At 41.6% G+C, this 19,922-nt stretch overlaps 1 protein-coding gene across 1 annotated transcript in view; it reads left to right on the forward strand.

The window, feature by feature from the left end:
- The window catches only part of LOC139538340 (nck-associated protein 5-like), a 113,349-nt gene that overhangs the window by 71,156 nt on the left and 22,271 nt on the right, over positions 1-19,922 (forward strand). The window contains exons 8-11 of the mRNA XM_071340287.1: positions 9,158-9,331; positions 9,493-12,410; positions 17,145-17,262; positions 18,938-19,019. Coding sequence (XP_071196388.1) covers positions 9,158-9,331; positions 9,493-12,410; positions 17,145-17,262; positions 18,938-19,019 — 3,292 coding nt within the window. The remainder of the gene's footprint in view (positions 1-9,157; positions 9,332-9,492; positions 12,411-17,144; positions 17,263-18,937; positions 19,020-19,922) is intronic.

Consider the following 19,922-nt stretch of genomic DNA (forward strand, 5'->3'; position numbering starts at 1 on the left):
AGGTTTTGGGTAACTCACCCCAAGACAATAAGTCACTTTAGAGAGGTAGTCATATTGAGGCTCTGTAGAAAGATCACATAGAGGCACACAGGAGATTCTTTCCCTCAGGGTTACGTTACGCTACATGGGCCAAGACCTAGCTTTATCTGTTGGATTTCCAGGCGATCAGTGCTGGTTTCACCATCTCTCTGTCTAGTGTGAAAATGAAAGTGAACAGCAGTACAGCCTAATTACTGTGTGGGCTGCAAGGCATGGTGCTCAGCAACCAAGAGGAAATAGGAGAGATGGGGAAGAGAAGAGGAAGAAGAAGATGTAGAAGAGGGGGAGAGGGTGACTAGCTGAGGGAGGGGTAGTGGGGGTCAGGGAATGGAGAGGGGAAGAAGGTGGGCAGGGGAAACGAGAGGGACAAGAGCACTGAGGAGAATGATTACCGGAGAGCCAAGTCTAGGTCCAAGAGGCTCCCAAATAGCTTCTACCCTCAAGCCATAAGACACAGGTGAGGGTAGCGTGTCACCTTAGCTAGGGTAGTGTGTGGGGGGGATATAGAGATATAGTGGAGGGGATATAGATATATATTTGGAAATGTTTGCTACAAACAATTAATTGCAAAGAGAACCATGTCAATAAATCATGTTTACTTTGCTCCCATTTCAGCGTTCGTGGTCAGAATAATAGATGTTTGAGACAAAGTGACATCAGTAGAGACGCATCAACAATTTCTCCAATATTTGTCTCTACTGTACACGTGTGACACAAACACAGATATTGTTTAACTTTCTTGTGGCATTTTTTACGCAATCTTCAATGTTCTGAGGGTTTTGAAGCGTAATTATTCTCCAAAGAAGTTTCCAGAAAGTCTTCAATATGCAATGTTTTTTGTAGTGTTGTGGAGTCTTTCAAACAATCACTGAGCAATGTCCTCCGCATGCAAAGAGTGTACGTTTTACCAATGAGAACTCCTGACATACGTTGCTTGATTGTAAATGCACACATACAGTGGGGTCCAAATTATTGAGACCCTTGATAAAGATGAGCAAAAATGACTGTATAAAATAAATAATTCAAATACTAAGCTATATTGTATGAAAAAATTTGTAAATTATATAATTTTACACCAACACTATTGCTCGGAGAGGCTAAAAGGTAGGGGTCAAAATTATTGATGCCCCTGATTTCAATACCTTTCAACATCTCACCTTGCGAGGATAACGGCACTGAGCCTTTTTCTAAAATGTTTTATGACTTGGAGAACACATAAGATTCTGTATGGACCATTCTTCCATAGAGAATCCTTCCAGATCCTTGATATCCTTAGTCTAGTCTTATGGACTGCCCTCTTCAATTCAAACCACAGGTTTTTAATGGGTTTAAAGTCTGCAGACTGAGATGGCCATTGCAAAATCTACATTTTGTAGCCAATTATACTTTTTATTTAGGATGGGGGGGGTTTTGATGTGTGCTTGGGGTTATTATCCTGCTGGAAGATCCCCTTGTGGCCAAGTTTCAGCCTCCCGAAGGAGGCTTCTAGGTTTTTGGCTAAAATGTCCTGGTACCGGGTAAAAATAATGATGCCGTTGACCTTAACAAGGGCCCCAGGACAAGTGGAAGCAAAATAGCCCCATGACATCAAAGACCCACCACCGGCCCAGACGGAATCCCTAGCCTCGTCCTCAGAGCATGCATAGACCAGCTGGCTGGTGTGTTTACATATTCAATCTCTCCCTATCCCAGTCTGTTGTCCACACATGCTTCAAGATGGCCACCATTGTTCCTGTACCCAAGAATGCAAAAGTAACTGAACTAAATGACTAAATGACTCACTTCTGTCATCATGAAGTGCTTTGAGAGTCTAGTCAAGGATCATATCACCTCCACCTTACCTGTCACCCTAAACCCACTTCAATTTGCTTACTGCCCCAATAGGTCCACAGACGATGCAATCGCCATCACACTGCACACTGCCCTGTACCATCTGGACAAGAGGAACACTTATGTAAGAATGCTGTTCATCGACTACAGCTTAGCATTCAACACCAAAGTATCCTCCAAGCTCATCATTAAGCTTGAGGCCTTGGGTCTCAACCCTTGCCCTGTGCAATTGGGTTCTGGACTTCCTGACGGGCTGCCCCCAGGTGGTGAAGGTAGGAAACAACATCTCCACTTCGCTGATCCTTAACACTGGGGCCCCACAAGGTTGCATGCTTACCCATGACTACGTGGCCATGCACGCCTCCAACTCAATCATGAAGTTTGCAGACGACACAACAGTAATAGGCTTGATTACCAACAACGACGAGACAGCCTACAGGGAGGAAGTGAGGGCTCTCAGAGTGTGGTGTCAGGAAAATAAACTGTCACTCAACGTCAACAAAACAAAGGAGATGATTGTATACTTCAGAAAACAGCAGAGGGAGCACCCTCCTATCCACATCGACTGGACAGCAGTGGAGAAGGTGGAAAGTTTTAAGTTCCTCGGCATACACATCACGGACAAACTGAAATGGTCCACCCACGCAGACAGTGTGGTGAAGAAGGCGCACCAGCACCTCTTCAACCTCAGGAGGCTGAAGAAATTTGGCTTGTCACCTAAAACCCTCAAACTTTTACAGATGCATAATTGAGAGCATCCTGTTGGGCTGTATCACCGCCTGGTATGGCAACTGCACCGCCCACAACTGCAGGGCTCTCCAGAGGGTGGTGCGGTCTTCACAACGCATCACCGGGACAAACTACCTGCCCTCCAGGACACCTACAGCACCCAATGTCACAGGAAGGCCAAAAAGGTCATCAACCACTGAGCCCCTACCTGTTTACCATCCAGAAGGCGAGGTCAGTACAGGTGTGTCAAAGCTGGGACCAAGAGACAGAAGCTGTTTCTCAATCTCAAGGCCACTTTTAAACAGCCATCACTAGCACAGAGAGGCTGCTGCCTACATACAGACTTGAAGAATCATTGGAACACTAGTCACTTTAATAATGCCACTTTATTAATGTTTACATATCTTGCATTACTCATCTCATATGTATATACTGTATTCTATATTATCTATTGCATCTTAGCCTATGCCGCTCTGTCATTACTCATTCATATGTGTATATTGGGGATCGAACCCACCACCCTGGCATTGCAAGTGCTCTATGCTTTACCAACTGAGCCACACGGTACCACAGTATTAAGACATTTTAGCTAAAAACCTGGTGGCCTCTGCTAGTAGGCTGAAACTTGTCCGCAAGTGGATCTTCCAGCAAGACAATAACGCCAAGCACATATCAACATCCACAAAGAAATAGTTAATTGGCCACAAAATCTAAATTTTTGCAATGGACATCTCAGTCTCCAGACTTGAAACTCAATGAAGACCTGTGGTTTGGGAATTGAAGAGGGCAATTCATAAGCACAGACAAAGGATATCAAGGATCTGGAAGGATCGCTCCCAATTTGTTCTCCAACTCATAAAACATTTTAGAAAATGGCTGTGCTGTTATCCTTGCAGGGCGAGGTATTGAAAACTATTGAAAACAAACATTTTGACCCCTATCTTTTTGAGAAAAAAGTATTACTTATTAAACAAAATCTCTTTCTCTGAGCAATTGTATACGTATAAAATAATATAATTTCCCAATTTTTTGGCAAATACAATATAGCTCAGTATTTAAATTATTTAATTTATACAGATATTTTTGATAATCTTTATAAATGGTGTCAATAATTCTGTCCCCCACTGTTTGTGTCAATGCAGGAAGTAAACTGAAATTCTCAAACTGATAAGTAGAAGATTTAATGTTTTAATTTTGAAATCACATCACTTCCTGAATTGACTGCTTTCATTTCGAATTGACGAAAGTTTAAATTAGTCAGCCTTATATGGTTTCACCAAACGATCAAACTGACCTTTTGCAATTACATTAATCACAGCACAAATTACAGCACACATTCAAATATGTGTGCTGTGGGGTGGCAGGGTAGCCTAGTGGTTAGAGTGTTGGACTAGTAACCGAAAGGTTGCAAGTTCAAATCCCCGAGCTGACAAGGTACAAATCTGTCATTCTGCCCCTGAAAAGGCAGTTAACCCACTGTTCCTAGGCCGTCATTGAAAATATGAATATGTTCTTAACTGACTTGCCTAGTTAAATAATGGTAAAATGTTTAATCCTCTGATGTCCTTCAACATTGGAATCTGACTCCTGTCAATTTTTTATAAGAATGAGGTAATGTCAACCAATGTTAACTCAGCTCTTGGAGGGGCACAGAGTAAGCAGGCTAATGACCTGCTCAGATTGACATTTGATTGTTATTAAGTAGGGTTGCAAAATTCCAGGAACTTTCAATAAATTCCCTGGTTTTCCCGAAATCCCGGTTAGAGGACTCCCAATATCAGGATCGAATAAACAGGAATTCCGGAATCTTTCCACTCTCAATGTATGTTCACCAAAATACCTGCTTCATCCGTAAAGACAATGTTCTAAGTCCCTAATTATATAAAATCCCAGGACATGCTTGAATATTCTATCTCCCTAAAGTAATTTAATAAGCAATGTTGCACAGAACTCAGTCTGATCGAAATCTGTAGTAATTACTGTCAGCACTGCGGAGTTTGTCTAGTTTTCTTCAAAAGGCTATATTAATAACACTCATTACATTGCTTGTACAGAGGATGAACCACTATTTGAGGAATGTACAAAAGGAAAGACATTTAAATTGTCCAGGTCAGTGGTTCCCAACCTTTTTCGGTTACTGTACCACCAACTGACTTTTGCTCTGCCCGGAGTACCCCTAAAGTACCCCTCGTGCATTTTACCAGTAGGCCTATGGTCTCATGAGTCTTCTCAAGTACCCCCTGTGGATAAGCCAAGTACCCGCAGGGGTCCTAGTAAGCCCTGGTTGGGAATCAATGGTCTAGGTTAAGGTCCAGGGCACAAATGTTTTTGTGCCAACTCCAAAGTGTTGCTACCTTTTAGGTTAAAAAAAAGTGTTGTGCGAGGCCAATCTTTCATGGCTAAAGCAATTGTTGTGTTACATTCAATTGCTCTGTAGTTCCTCCAAATTGTAATTGTGTCGACGCAATTAAGGTGACGTTGCTTATCCCATGCTTGTTTCACTTTCTAAATGAATCTCAGTAGCAAAAAAACAACAAACATTTGAGTTATTGTACAGTAATCAAACTTCCCTTAAAGTCCTTGAGATAATGAAAGGAGGAAAAATTCTCCTGGCACTGAAGTCACCCTTGAATCGTAGTTGCTGCTGTAAATTGAATGTTTTTATCTGACTGTATCAGTGATGTCAAATCTCTGAGAAACTCTTGGAGTTGCCAATGGTAATTAGCTCCCAGATTAGTCAGCTGGAACGTGCTTTGGTTTGGCATTCTGTCGCAGCGCATGGGAAATAAAGAATAGAGCGGATCATTAAATACTAGGGGAATATCAATGAATGGACCAAATTGGCCTCGCCCCCAGCTCCCTGATGCAATTATTTACTATTCACATCAATTATTGCTAACAGATGACACTAATGATTTTGAGCGAAAGCTGGCAATGGCAGCCCTTCTAGAGATCAATGCTATTTAAAAAGGAGTCACAGCGCACACAACACTTGCCATCTTTCAGGGTGTTTCTATCTGGATTTGACCCAGAGCCGCATTGAGCAATTATAGCACGCTTTTGACACAGCATCTGTAAGTCATATATGTACAGTGGGGCAAAAAAGTATTTAGTCAGCCACCAATTGTGCAAGTTCTCCCACTTAAAAAGATGAGAGAGGCCTGTAATTTTCATCATAGGTACACTTCAACTATGACAGACAAAATGAGAAAAAAAAATCCAGAAAATCACATTGTAGGATTTTTAATTTATTTATTTGCAAATTATGGTGGAAAATAAGTATTTGGTCAATAACAAACAAGCAAGATTTCTGGCTCTCACAGACCTGTAACTTCTTCTTTAAGAGGCTCCTCTGTCCTCCACTCGTTACCTGTATTAATGGCACCTGTTTGAACTTGTTATCAGTGTATGCCCCACTGTATGTATGTATGTATGTATGTCTGTATGTATGTATGTATGTATGTATGTATGTATGTATGTATGTATGTATGTATGTATGTATGTATGTATGTATGTATGTATGTATGTATGTATGTATAAATGTATGTATGCCCAACTTTGGGACTAGTTGTGAATGGATAAACATAGGTTTATTCCACATACAATTTGATACTTGCTAAATAATAGTGGAAACACTACTGAAAATAGAGTGCTACATACTTAATAACCTTTTGAGTTTTGTTTTGCTACGGATGTAACTTCTCACCCATCAAGTATGGCTGAAAACACTCTCTCTTTGCTCACAGACTATGGGATTGAAAGTTTGATAAAGATTTTTCCTTTTGGGAAACAAGATTCCATGGTTCCAGCCAGAGAGGCAGAGGCTAAGAGAGGAGGCATGAAGCTGAGTAATAGATCACTGTGTGATTATCGATCATTGCCCATACTGTATTATGAATGAACTTTTGAGATATGATAGAACTCCAAAAACCCAGGGGGCTACAGGTACAGGGAATTGTACAGTCGTGGCCAAAGGTTTTGAGAATGACACAATATACATTTTCACAAAGTCTGCTGCCTCAGTTTGTATGGTGGCAATTTGCATATACTCCAGAATGTTATGAAGAGTGATCAGATGAATTGCGATGAATTGCAAACTCCCTCTTTGCCATGCAAATCAACTGAATCCCCAAAAAACATTTCCACGTGATGCTGCCACACCCGTGCTTCAGGGTTGGGATGGTGTTCTTCAGCTTGCAAGCGGTGGTCATTATGGCCAAACATTTCTATTTTTGTTTCATCAGACCAGAGGACATTTTTCCAAAAAGTACGATCTTTGTCCCCATGTGCAGTTTCAGACCGTAGTCTGGCTTTTTTTATGGTAGTTTTGGAGCAGACTTCTTCCTTGCTGAGCGGCCTTCCAGGTTATGTCGATATAGGACTTGTTTCATTGTGAATATAGATACTTTAGTTCTTGTCTCCTCCAGCATCTTCACAAGGTCCTTTGCTGTTCTGGGATTGATTTGCACCAAAGTACATTTACCTCTAGGAGACAGAACGCCTCTCCTTCTGAGCGGTATGATGGCTGAGTGGTCCCATGGTGTTTATACTTGCGTACTATTGTTTGTACAGATGAACGTGGTACCTTCAGGCTTTTTGAAATTGCTCCCAAGGATGACTTGTGGAGGTCTACAATTTTTTTTCTGAGGTCTTGGCTGATTTCTTTTGATTTTCCCATGATGTCAAGCAAAGAGGCACTGAGTTTGAAGGTAGGCTTTGAAATACATCCACAGGTACACCTCCAATTGACTCAAATGATGTCAATTAGCCTATCAGAAGCTTTTAAAGCCATTACATAATTTTCTGGAATAATCCAAATTGTTTAGAGGCACATTCAACTTAGTGTATGTACACTTCTGACCCAGTTAAATAATCAGTTTTTAAACAATTGTTGGAAAAAATTATTTTGTCATGCACAAAGTAGATTTCCTAACCAACTCGCCAAAACTATGAACCACCCATCACGGATCCGGGATCATTGTCATCAGAAACGCTGACTAGCATAGCCTAGCATAGCGCCACAGGTAAATAATATAATATCATGAAATCACAAGTCCAATAGAGCAAATGAATGATAAACATCTTGTGAATCCAGCCAACATGTCAGATTTTTAAAATGTTTTACAGCGAAAACACAACATATATTTATGTTAGCTCACCACCATATCCAAAAAAACACAGCCATTTTTCACAGCAAAGATAGCTTTCACAAAACCCACAAATAGAGATAAAATTAATCACTAACCTTTGAACATCTTCATCAGATGACACTCATATGACATCATGTTATACAATACATTTATGTTTTGTTCGTTAATGTGCATATTTATAGCCACAAATCTTGGTTTTACATTGGCGCCATGTTCAGAAATGGCTCCAAAATAGCCAGAATAATTACAGAGAGCAACGTGAAATACAGAAATACTCATCATAAAACTTTGATGAAAGATACATGTTATACATATAATTAAAGATACACTGGTTCTTAATGCAACCGCTGTGTTAGATTTAAAAAATAACTTTAGTAAAAACCATCCCATGCAATAATCTGAGACGGCGCTCAGCCATTCTCCGCCATGTTGGAGTCAACAGAAATACGAAATTACATCATAAATATTCCCTTACCTTTGATGATCTTTCATCAAAATGGAGTGCCAGGAATCCTAGTTCCACAATAAATCGTTGTTTTGTTTCATAATGTCCATTACTTCTGTCGAATTAGCAATTTTGGCTAGCATGTGTAGTACACGTGTCCATACAAATTTACGCTAATCAACGAAAACTTCAAAAAGTGATATTACAAATCGAATAAACTGGTCAAACTCAGTTGAGAATCAATCTTCAGGATGTTTTTCTCATATATATCCAATAACGTCCCAAACGGAGCATTTCTTCATGTATATATAAGTAGACAAGGACATCCCATGCCCAGAGTGCGTGGCCAAGAACTGGCAATCTGCCTGACCAGTCACTCTAAAAGCTCTCGTTCGGCCCCACATCATGCTAGACGCTTCATTCCACGTTCTACTGCCTGTTGACATCTAGTGGAAGGCGTATGAAGTGCATACAGATCCATAAATATAGGAGAATTTAATAGGCGATGACTTTCACAGCGACCCATTTCAGAATTTTCACTTCCTATTTGGAAGTTTGCCTGCCATATGAGTTCTGTTTTACTCACAGATATAATTCAAACAGTTTTAGAAACTTCAGATTGTTTTCTATCCAATAGTAATAATAATATGCATATCATATGATCTAGGACAGAGTACGAGGCCGTTCAATTTGGGCACCAATTCATCCAAAAGTGAAATTGTCGTCCCCTATCCTAGAGAAGTTAACAAGAAATTTGTGGAGTGCTTGAAAAATGAGTTTTAATGACTCCAGCCTAAGTGTATGTAAATGTCCGACTTCAACTGTACATAGTACTGTGGCCTCTTCTGCTGCACATTAATTGTTACATTGTATCGTACTGAGCAGTAGGTGCCTGGATCACTATCTACTCTCCAGAGGCAGTAAAGATTGAATTGGATTTTTGAACACACTCCTTATTTTTCAGGAGGTCCAACGGAATGGGAAGGCAGGTGTTCCTGCAGTGAGGTGGCCCAGCTTGCTGAGTCTGACCTGTCCACGCAGTAGCTGCAGTGGCAGTGAGGCCTCCTTATCCAGTGCCTGTAGTGAGTACTCCAGTGGCTCACATACTTGGGCAGAAGGACGCGGCTCCACCAAGCAGGTGAGTCTCCCAGTCTGATCTTAAACAAATTGCTGTTGCGTACAGTGAAGTAAACTTGTAATAAGTTACTATGCAGGAAGGTTCCTCAACATTCATCAATAAATTCCAATGTCTTCTTTTTTCCTTGTTGATGACTTAAATGTCTTTCTCTTTTGTAACAGTCTGCAATAAATCGAGAGAAGAGGATGAGTGCAACTTATTGCTCTGTCTCAGCAGAGCAGCCGGACCTAAGCTGGAAAGAGTGCCACATTCTGAAGGGCCTAAGGAGGCTCCAAATGCGCAGCCCAGCTCCCCAGGAGCCATCTTCACTTGCCTCCACATCACATTTCAAGAACTGCATGACCTCCAACGAGGGCATATACTCTCTAGGGGTCAAGTGTGGGCCAATAGGGGTACTGCCCGCATTGGCAAAGGGAAAGCCTTTCAAGCCAGGAGCAGGAGTCAGTACCTTAATCTCTGACTCGGACGATGCAGATGATGAATCGCCTCAATCCCCAGTCAGGGAGTTCTGCTGCCCACCCATCAAAGACACTCACCATCTGGAAGGACAGCCTGCGTCTGAATTGGGAATGGCACAAGGGGAAAAGAGCTTTACGGACTACAACTCCCAAGAGGAGCCTGTAAGACTCGTAAGAATTCCCAGCAACTCCCTCTCACCTATCAAAGATGTCTTCTTGTTCAAGGGTCCGACACTGAAGCCTGGACTTAGCCCAACGGCGACCCCTACCACTGTGAGTGGACTTGAGAATACAAACTGGATAGAAAAAGACAAGCAGTCTGCCTTTACAAACTGGAATGTTATGGACAGTTGCAATTTGAGGCCAGAGAGTGTTAAACAGCCACAAGAAAAAGTTACAGTGAAACAACTAGAGACAGGGGCTAGGGAAGTGAGACTACCCATTCATCCTCCAGCATCCAGAGCTCTGAGTTGGGTTAGTGAGGCCAGACAGCGCAGTGCTTCCATGGATACGAAGCATTACAGAGAGCCAAACAGCCAGGGTGAAATTGGTACCAAGGACTACACCATTTTGGAGTCCCGACAGAGGAAAGCAAAGCCTAAGGCCTGCAACTCAGCAAGGAAGGCCTTTTTCCTCCGAAGCAAGAGTGCGGACGGAGGCCCAGACCAGGCCACACTGCACCAGCCTCTACATCAGAAGCTGATAAAGGTCAATCAAAGGTCCAAGAACCACTTGAACACTCCTGGGTCCAGTGGCCCTGGCACAAAGACTTACCTCAGCAAGGCACCTGGTCCAGCAAAGGCATCAGTACAAATGTTTGAGAAAGGTAAGAATGCTACTGGTGCAAGAACGTCAGGGCCACTTGAGAATACAGTACAGAGCTCCCCTTCTTCTTCACCTCAGAAACTGGTCAAGGTATTTAAGCCACCTGGGCTGAATTATTACCCCAAGAGCCCATCTAAAGTATCCCAACCAGTCTCCAAACTCCCATCAAGGAATGACTGTGGAGCAAAAGCCCCCAACTCCAACAATTCAGCCTGCTTTCCACTCAATCAGAGACAGCAAGACCAGCACTCCGATCCCCCTCGTAATGATATCAGGTCCCTTTCTCCTCCACCCCCACCAGGTCGGACCACCTCCCTACTGATACGACCTGGTTATGACTCATTACCTCAGGCGCATAAGCCTGTGGTTCAGCCCCAAACCTCTAGCACCGTGAAGGCAACCACCAGTAGCACCAAATCTCAGTCAAGTCATCATTCATCTATTTTACAAAAGCAAGCTCAAGCCCCCATCAAAATGCAAGACACTCGTCATATGGATCCCAAAATGGGCTCTGAGATGAAAAAGTCACCGAAACGGGTCCCTACCAAAGTTCACCATCCCTTACCAACTTCTACCCCTATTCAAGAATCTAAGGAAACAGCCTATTCCCAATCCTCACTGAGCTGGACTGTGGCACAAGCCTCCCATCAGGAAAATAGTGTCCCCTTTGTGGTGCCAAACCAGGGCTGTTCACCTGTGTCCCAGCAAAGCAATGATGAGCCACAAAGTACAGAGCTCATACCTCAGGCATCAGCATCTCTTCTCTGCCATGGCATAGTTAGTAACTCTCAACATTCTGTGACCAGGGTAGTGAAGTCATCCTTTCTTGTTGACTCCAAAACCAATGAGTCAACCTCAAAGCCGGGCAACAACTCCACAGTTAACACTGCTACAAAGGGAGTGCAGACTTTTGAAAACTTCTACCAGGACACCTACACACGTCCAATGATGCACTGTGTCAATGCAGCTGTAGCCAAGGCCAATGCTAGGAGAAATCTCAAGACCCGCTGTAGCTCACTAGAGGAGCCTGCACTCCCACCTACAGCAGCAGAGAATGGTGTAACTTTGGACTGGGGATTTGATGAAGAGGGCTGGCTATTCAAGCGCTCAGTCTCAGTCTCTACCCGGCCTCCTATCCACCCAGTTATGGGCATGAACGGAGCAAAGGCTCGCAGTCAAAGCTTCGGAGCACGTTACATGGACAGACCAAACGTCAGCAGGTCAGGAAAAGTCCGTACTCACATCAAAACTAACTCAGGAAGCTCTTTGAACTCTCTTGGTGATGTATTTTGGGGTAGTATGAGTTGCTCCAACAGCTACCATTGTCCCATGAACAGATCCCATGTTAACAATTTCATGATTGAGGAAGGCTTGCCACTACCTACACATCTGAGGGCTTCCAGTGATCGATTTGATCTGAAACACAAGAGGTTAAACTCAACATCACATCTCCAGACTGAGAAACAGCTCTCTAGCTCCTTCAATGAACCCATCCATGGGGAACCAGAGAGGCAGTCCACCATCGAGGAGAAGGTCATGATGGGAATCAAGGAGAATTTTCAGAAATCTCAGGAGCAGGAGAAGACAACTGAAACTAAGCAGAAATCCGTCTCATCCCTGGCAAACTGGTTTGGATTCCGCAAGAACAAGCTCCCTGCTCCGAGTGGCAAAAACGTAGATACTCAAAAGGGAAAGGAGGAGAAGAAGGAGCCAAAGCTTGGATCTCTCTTGGGTGGGAAGCAGGCAAAGTCCGACAAAAAGGAGAGGAGGAAAAGTGAAGGTCATCGAATGGACAGGTAAGGCTTTTATATTGTTTAGGTTGGGTAGCTGAGAAGTCATGTTGACTGTTTTACTGCTTGGAAAATAATGTTTTTGAGAGGCATCAAGACAATGTAACATCTCATTAATTACAAAATAATGCTTTGCTTTATTGAAATGCATTTGTCATATTTACCACAAAGGCCGAAATATACTGTCACTTTTCACTTAAAGTTGATTTTGATATTCGTAACCAGAGATGCAGTAATGATTGAAATCAACGAAATCCAACATCAGTATCTCTGCTTAAACCCCCTAGAGTCGATTGACGCACCTGTGCATCAATCTAAGTTGCATTACAAAAAAATTCCCATCAAAATCCCTCAGTTTAAACTAGAGATCTGTTTGTTTTGCATTGGATACGTCTCAATCAATCAAAACCACTAGTGTCGCAATTCCTCATCTGCTGTCTAAGGTAGCAGAGCTAGAGCTGTGTTATTCAGACCATGAGACATTCCAAAAATTAGTCTTCTCACTTAAATGTCTGTTGCGTCCGAACGGTTTGGACTACAAACTCAGTTTTGCTCTACGGCCCCCACAAGTGTCAGGAGACTCGTCTGAAGTCGATACGGTCGATGTGTCAATTCTGTTTGGTAGCGTCCGAACCGTTTGAGCTACAAACTAATGGGACTCCACTGTGGAAAGAGGAAATTCTCTCCGTTTTTCTCTACGACCCCCACAAGTGACACAGGACTCGTCTGGAGGTAACCGGTACCGGTTAAGAAAAACAAATGAAAGCATGAAGGTACAGTAGTCTGTGCCTGACCAAAAAAAGGTTAAATATGTGTAAAAAAACAACATATATATATATATACAGTATATACATTTGAAGTTGGAAGTTTACATACACCTTAGCCAAATACATTTAAACTCAGTTTTTCACAATAATTCCCTGTCTTAGGTCAGTTAGGGTCACCACTTTATTTTAAGAATGTGAAATGTCAGAATAATAGTAGAGAGAATAATTTATTTCAGCTTTGATTTCTTTCATCACATTCCCAGCGGGTCAGAAGTTTACATACACTCAAATAGTATTTGGTAGCATTGCCTTAAAATTGTTTAACTTGAGTCAAATGTTTCGGGTAGCCTTCCACAACCTTCCCAGAATAAGTTGGGTGAATTTTGGCCCATTCCTCCTGACAGACCTGGTGTAAATGAGTCAGGTTGTAGGCCTCCTTGCTCCACACGCTTTTTCAGTTCTGCCTACAAATTTTCTATAGGATCGAAGTCAGGGCTTTGTGATGGCCACTCCAATACCTTAACTTTGTTGTCCATAAGGCATTTCCCCACAACATTGGAGGTATGCTAGGGGGTCATTGTCCATTTGGTAGACCCATTTGCAACCAAGCTTTAACTTCCTGACTGATGTCTTGAAGTTGCTTCAATATATCCACATAATTTTCCTCCCTCATGATGCCATCTATTTTGTGAAGTGCACCAGTCCCTCCTGCAGCAAAGCACCCTCACAACATGATGCTGCCACCCCCGTGCTTCACGATTGGGATGGTGTTCTTCGGCTTGCAAGCCTCCCCTTTTTTCCTCCTAACATAACGATGGTCATTATGGCCAAACAGTTCTATTTTTGTTTCATCAGACCAGAGGACATTTCTCTAAAAAGTAGGATCTTTGTCCCCATGTGCAGTTGCAAACCGTAGTCTGGCTTTTTTATTTCGGTTTTGGAGCAGTGGCTGCTTCCTTGCTGAGCGGCCTTTCAGGTTATGTCGATATAGGACTCGTTTTACTGTGGATATAGATACTTTTGTACCTGTTTCCTCCAGCATCTTCAAAAGGTCCTTTGCTGTTGTTCTGGGATTAATTTGCACTTTTTGCACCAAAGTACGTTCATCTCAAGGAGACTGAACGCGTCTCCTTCCTGAGCGGTATGACGGCTGCGTGGTCCCATGGTGTTTATACTTGTGTACTATTGTTTGTACAGATGAACGTGGTACCTTCAGGCGTTTGAAAATTGCTCCCAAGGAGGAACCAAATTGTGGAGGTCTACAATTTTATTTCTGAAGTCTTGACTGATTTCTTTTGATTTTCCCATGATGTCAAGCAAAGAGGCACTGAGTTTGAAGATAGGCCTTGAAATACATCCACAGGTACACCTCCAATTGACTCAAATTATTTTAATTAGCCTATCTGAAGCTTTTAAAGCCATGACATCATTTTCTGGAATTTTCCAAACTGTTTAGAGGCACATTCAACTTAGTGTATGTAAACTTCTGACCCACTGAAATTGTGATACAGTGAAATATAATTGAAATAATCTATCCGTGAACAATTGTTGTAAAAATTACTTGTGTCATGCACAAAATAGATGTCGGAACCGACTTGCCAAAACTATAGTTGTTAAACAAGAAATTTGTGGAGTGGTTGAAAAACGAGTTTTAATGACTCCAACCTAAGTGTATGTAACTTCCGACTTCAACTCTATACTGTCGTGGCCAAAAGTTTTGAGAATGACACAATTATTAATTTCCACAAAGTTTGCTGCTTCGGTGTCTTTAGATATTTTTGTCATATGTTACTATGGAATACTGAAGAATAATTACAAGCATTTCATAAGTGTCAAAGGCTTTTATTGACAATTACATGAAGTTGATGCAAAGAGTCAATATTTGCAAGACCTCTGCAATATTCCCTGGCATGCTGTCAATTAACTTCTGGGCCACATCCTGAGTGATGGCAGCCCATTCTTGCATAATCAATGCTTGGAGTTTGTCAGAATTTGAGGGGTTTTGTCTGTCCACCCGCCTCTTGAGGATTGACCACAAGTTCTCAATGGGATTAAGGTCTGGGGAGTTTCCTGGCCATGGACCCAAAATATCAATGTTTTGTTCCCCGAGCCACTTAGTTATCATTTTTGCCCCATGGCAAGGTTCTCCATCATGCTGGAAAAGGCATTGTTCGTCACCAAACTGTTCCTGGATGGTTGGGAGAAGTTGCTCTCGGAGGATGTGTTGGAAACCATTCTTTATTCATGGCTGTGTTCTTAGTCAAAATTGTGAGTGAGCCCACTCCCTTGGCTGAGAAGCAACCCCACACATGAATGGTCTCAGGATGCTTTACTGTTGGCATGACACAGGACTGATGGTAGCGCTCACCTTGTCTTCTCCGTACAAGCTTTTTTCCGGCAGCCCCAAACAATCGGAAAGGGGATTCATCAGAGAAAATGACTTTACCTCAGTCCTCAGCAGTCCAATCCCTGTACCTTTTGCAGAATATCAGTCTGTCCCGGATGTTTTTCTTGGAGAGAAGTGGCTTCTTCGCTGCCCTTGACACCAGGCCATCCTTCAAAAGTCTTCGCCTCACTGTGCGTGCAGATGCACTCACACCTGCCTGCTGCCATTCCTGAGCAAGCTCTGTACTGGTGGTGCCCCGATCCCGCAGCTGAATCAACTTTAGGAGACGGTCCTGGCGCTTGCTGGACTTTCTTGGGCGCCCTGAAGTCTTCTTCACAACAATTGAACCGCTCTCCTTGAAGTTCTTGATGATCCGATAAATGGTTGATTTAGGTGCAATCTTACTGGCAAAATCTCAAATTTGGACACCAGACCAAAAGACGCATTTCCACTGGTCTAATATCCATTTTCTTGGCCCAAGCAAGTCTCTTCTTATTATTGGTGTCCTTTAGTTGTGGTTTCTTTGCAGCAATTCGACCATAAAGGCCTGATGTGTCTGTTACTTGAACTCGGTGAAGCATTTATTTGGGCTTCAATTTCTGAGGCTGGTAACTCTAATGAACTTATCTTCTGCAGCAGGGGTAACTCTGGGTTTTCAATTCCTGTGGCGGTCCTCATGAGGGCCAGTTTCATCATAGCGCTTGATGGTTTTTGCGACTGCACTTGAAGAAACTTTCAAAGTTCTTGAAATTTCCCGTGCTGACTGACCTTCATGTCTTAAAGTAATGATGGACTGTCGTTTCTCTTTGCTTATTTGATGTGTTCTTGCCATAACGTGGACTTGGTCTTTTACCAAATAGGGCTATCTTCTGTATACCACCCCTACCTTGTCACAACACAACTGATTGGCTCAAACACATTAAGAAGGAAAGAAATTCCACAAATTAACTTTTAAGAAGGCACACCTGTTAATTGAAATGCCTTCCAGGTGACCACTTCATGAAGCTGGTTGACAGAATGCCAAGAGTGTGCAAAGCTGTCAAGGCAAAGGGTGTCTGTTTGAAGAATCTCAAATATAAAATATATTTTTATTTGTTTTACACTTTTTTGATTACTACATGACATCATAGTTTTGATGTCTTCACTATTATTCTAGAATGTATAAAATGGTAAAAATAAAGCAAAACCCTTGAATGAGTAGGTGTTCTAAAACTTTTGGACCATCCCAACATCTTAGTCTGAAGAATTAAAGCTACTGAGTTCTCCATTTTAAGTCATACCTCATGTACACTTAACCATCACCACTTGACTGAACCATCAAACAGATCTCTTCATATCTTTCCTTGAGGTGATTTATTGCCCCAGCTATCTTAAGCCATTTTTTTATTAAGCGCTGTTAGAAACATTTATAATATTTCTAAGTCCTAACACCAGTTCTGAGACATTTCAGACACTTAGCACAGTGAGAATTCAAGAGGTAGGCAGCGGCTACACAGTATACTTTATTATCTGGAACACTCTGGGCATGTTGAGTAAATATGAAAGATACGAAGATTATAGTGGTCGAGTGAACCTGTTTTCTTTCAGCTCGGTGGGGAAAAGAGACTCCCAAGATGCATTTCTCCTCTGCCTCTCGATGGCCTCCCGGGGAGCCTCAGTTAACAGCAACATGCAAGGACAAACTGGCATCTGTGGGGACACAAAGGTACATTCCATTTTACCCGGAATGCAGAGAATGCAGAGACTGTGTTGTCGGTTTAGGGCCAATTTCATGTAGATTTTAGTCAGCGCAGGGATTCAATTGTAACTGGAACTACAATTGAGAACTGCTCAATTAATGTTATGGACATTTTCCCATACAAATTCTATGTCCAATTATTTTCCTGAATTGACTGGAAAATGAAATGACCATAACTCTACGGCGTGTCAATTAAATGTCTAAGGATTGTTATTGAATATGCATGTCTCTGCATGGCCAGTTATAGAAATCTGTATTTCTGTGTTTTTTGTGCCAACACCACACGACAATTTGTGCCAACACCACTTTGCATGGACCTTAAGTAAGATAAGGGAATTATATTAACATTTAACTGTGCTAGTTCATTTCAACCTGTCAGTAGCCTAGATCCTCTGAAAGACTTGCAATCTCTTCCCTAACACTATAAAACACAATTTCTGAACGGTAGTATTTCTGTATAATACCACAATCTATACAGAAAGGAAGTGAAGCTAAATAAATACTGTTTTATCAAAACTGACCTCGCAAGGTCCCATCTAATGGAAAAATAGAAATGTGAGATGAATTCAAGAAACAAGGGGTGGGTGACCGAAAGAAAGGAAAATATGAGAAGAATATAAAGGACCCAGGAAGATATGTGGCAGATCAGATGGATATGGAATTAGGGTGAGAGATTAAAAAACTCTGAGACGGGAGAGGAATCGGAGAGAGAGAGAAATTTGTAACAAAGATTTATAAATAAAGACACACCAATGAAACAGATAACCAGAACAAAACTTTAACGTGTTTCACAGATTGTGTGAATCACTCCAACACACGTTCACGCAACGTAACATGCTTTCACACATACATGCACACAAACATGCAGGAGATAATGGAGATACTTAATGTAGATACTGAGGAAAATCTATGGACTATTTAGATGCAGTATCTACAAACATTCACAGGCAGTCTTGATAATGGAGTGATCATTAGAATGAACATTGCTTAGAAGCATTTTCAATGACAGTCCATCATTGTCCTGATGTGATTCAGATAAATATTGTTAGCCTGTTGCACAAATAGATAATCTAGACAACTAAAATGGCAATTTAATTAGTTTATTAAATTAGTTTTCCCCACCAAACTTAACAAAAAGTCTGACCGCCGCTGTTCAACTAGATTACCAAGGGGTAAAAATAAGTCAACAATGCCAATTTCTGTGAGATTGTGCTTTACAAAGACCTCAAAACATGTCTTAACATAGAGGATTGCATGAAAGAGGACATTTGAGTCAGCCAATCAGGGACTCTGCGTTTGTAAGGAATACATTCATACCACTTTATAATCATAGATTGATGGTGGTAGATTGCAAACCACAATTTAAATATAAACGATGTAGTCACAAGTATAGAGAAGTCATTTTATTTATTTATTTTTTATTTAACTAGGCAAGCCAGATAAGAAAAATTCTTATTTACAATGACGGCTGACTTTTTACCTTGTCAGCTCAGGGATTTGATCTAGCAACCTTTTGGTTATTGGCCCAACGCTCTAGTAGGCTATCTGCTGCCTCATCTATTTCTTTACAATTCACAGAGCCCAATTTAGTCCTCTGTTCCATACAGGTATAATTATTCTCTCTTCTTGCTCCCATAAACAGACAAAAACACAGAGGATGAACCTCAGGACTGATAACGACAATGGAGCTGCATTAAAGAGCCCCAATCAAGATCACGTGATCGGTAAGGGATTTAAGAAAACTATTTGTATCGAACTTGGTAGATTGGACCTGTCGAGAAGCAACCTTTTGCTCCTACCCATAGGAACTTCATGTAGATTTAAGAATTAGATAGGTGTTTCATGGTCATAAGCCGAACTTGCACCAATCCAATCCTATTAGATCTACACAAGTGCACTCTTTCCATCAGTCAAGGCCAATTTGACCCTCTGTTTAAACCCCAATACAGTATTCTTCAAACCTGGTCCTGAAACCGTTAAAAATTTTCAGCCATCAAATTACTGAAGCATTGCTAATACTGGCAGATTTCCTTCCTAGCTCTCTGACCTCTTTTCTGTCATGTCATTTTAACCTGTGAAAGAGATGGAACCACAGTTGAAAGAGCAAGGTTGCGAGCAAACACTGTTTTGACTGTACGTGACACCCCCTCACTCAGATTTATTGAATTCCTTCTGTGCATTTAACTTCACAGAGAAATACTGAAGCACAGTGCTCTTTTGCTCTGTCTCTCTAATTAAGGACGATTTAGATAGCATGCTTGGCAGGGGCTTTGATACTAAAATGAAATGTTTCAACTCTGTACGAGTCTAAGAAGTAATATAAGTATCCAATTTAAAGGCAACTAGAATCAACTTCCGAGTGAGTGGAGGTCTAAATGTCACTCAGCATATTTGAGCAATTTTCTTTGTGCCATTTGAGGAGAATATTCTAATGTGTTTTTAAATATTTGGCTTTTTGAATTAATTTACTTGTAAAATTGGTCTGCCAAGACATCTGTAAAGTTTGCATGTAACAAATGCATTTAGGTCTCCTCGGAATTAATTCATAGACTCATAAAGATCTTTGGTCTATACTGAAGTGATTTTCTAACTTTTTAGGCTAAGAACCCCTACCCCTATCAACCCAT

Source organism: Salvelinus alpinus, chromosome 14, assembly GCF_045679555.1.
Source record: "Salvelinus alpinus chromosome 14, SLU_Salpinus.1, whole genome shotgun sequence".
NCBI lineage: Eukaryota > Metazoa > Chordata > Actinopteri > Salmoniformes > Salmonidae > Salvelinus > Salvelinus alpinus.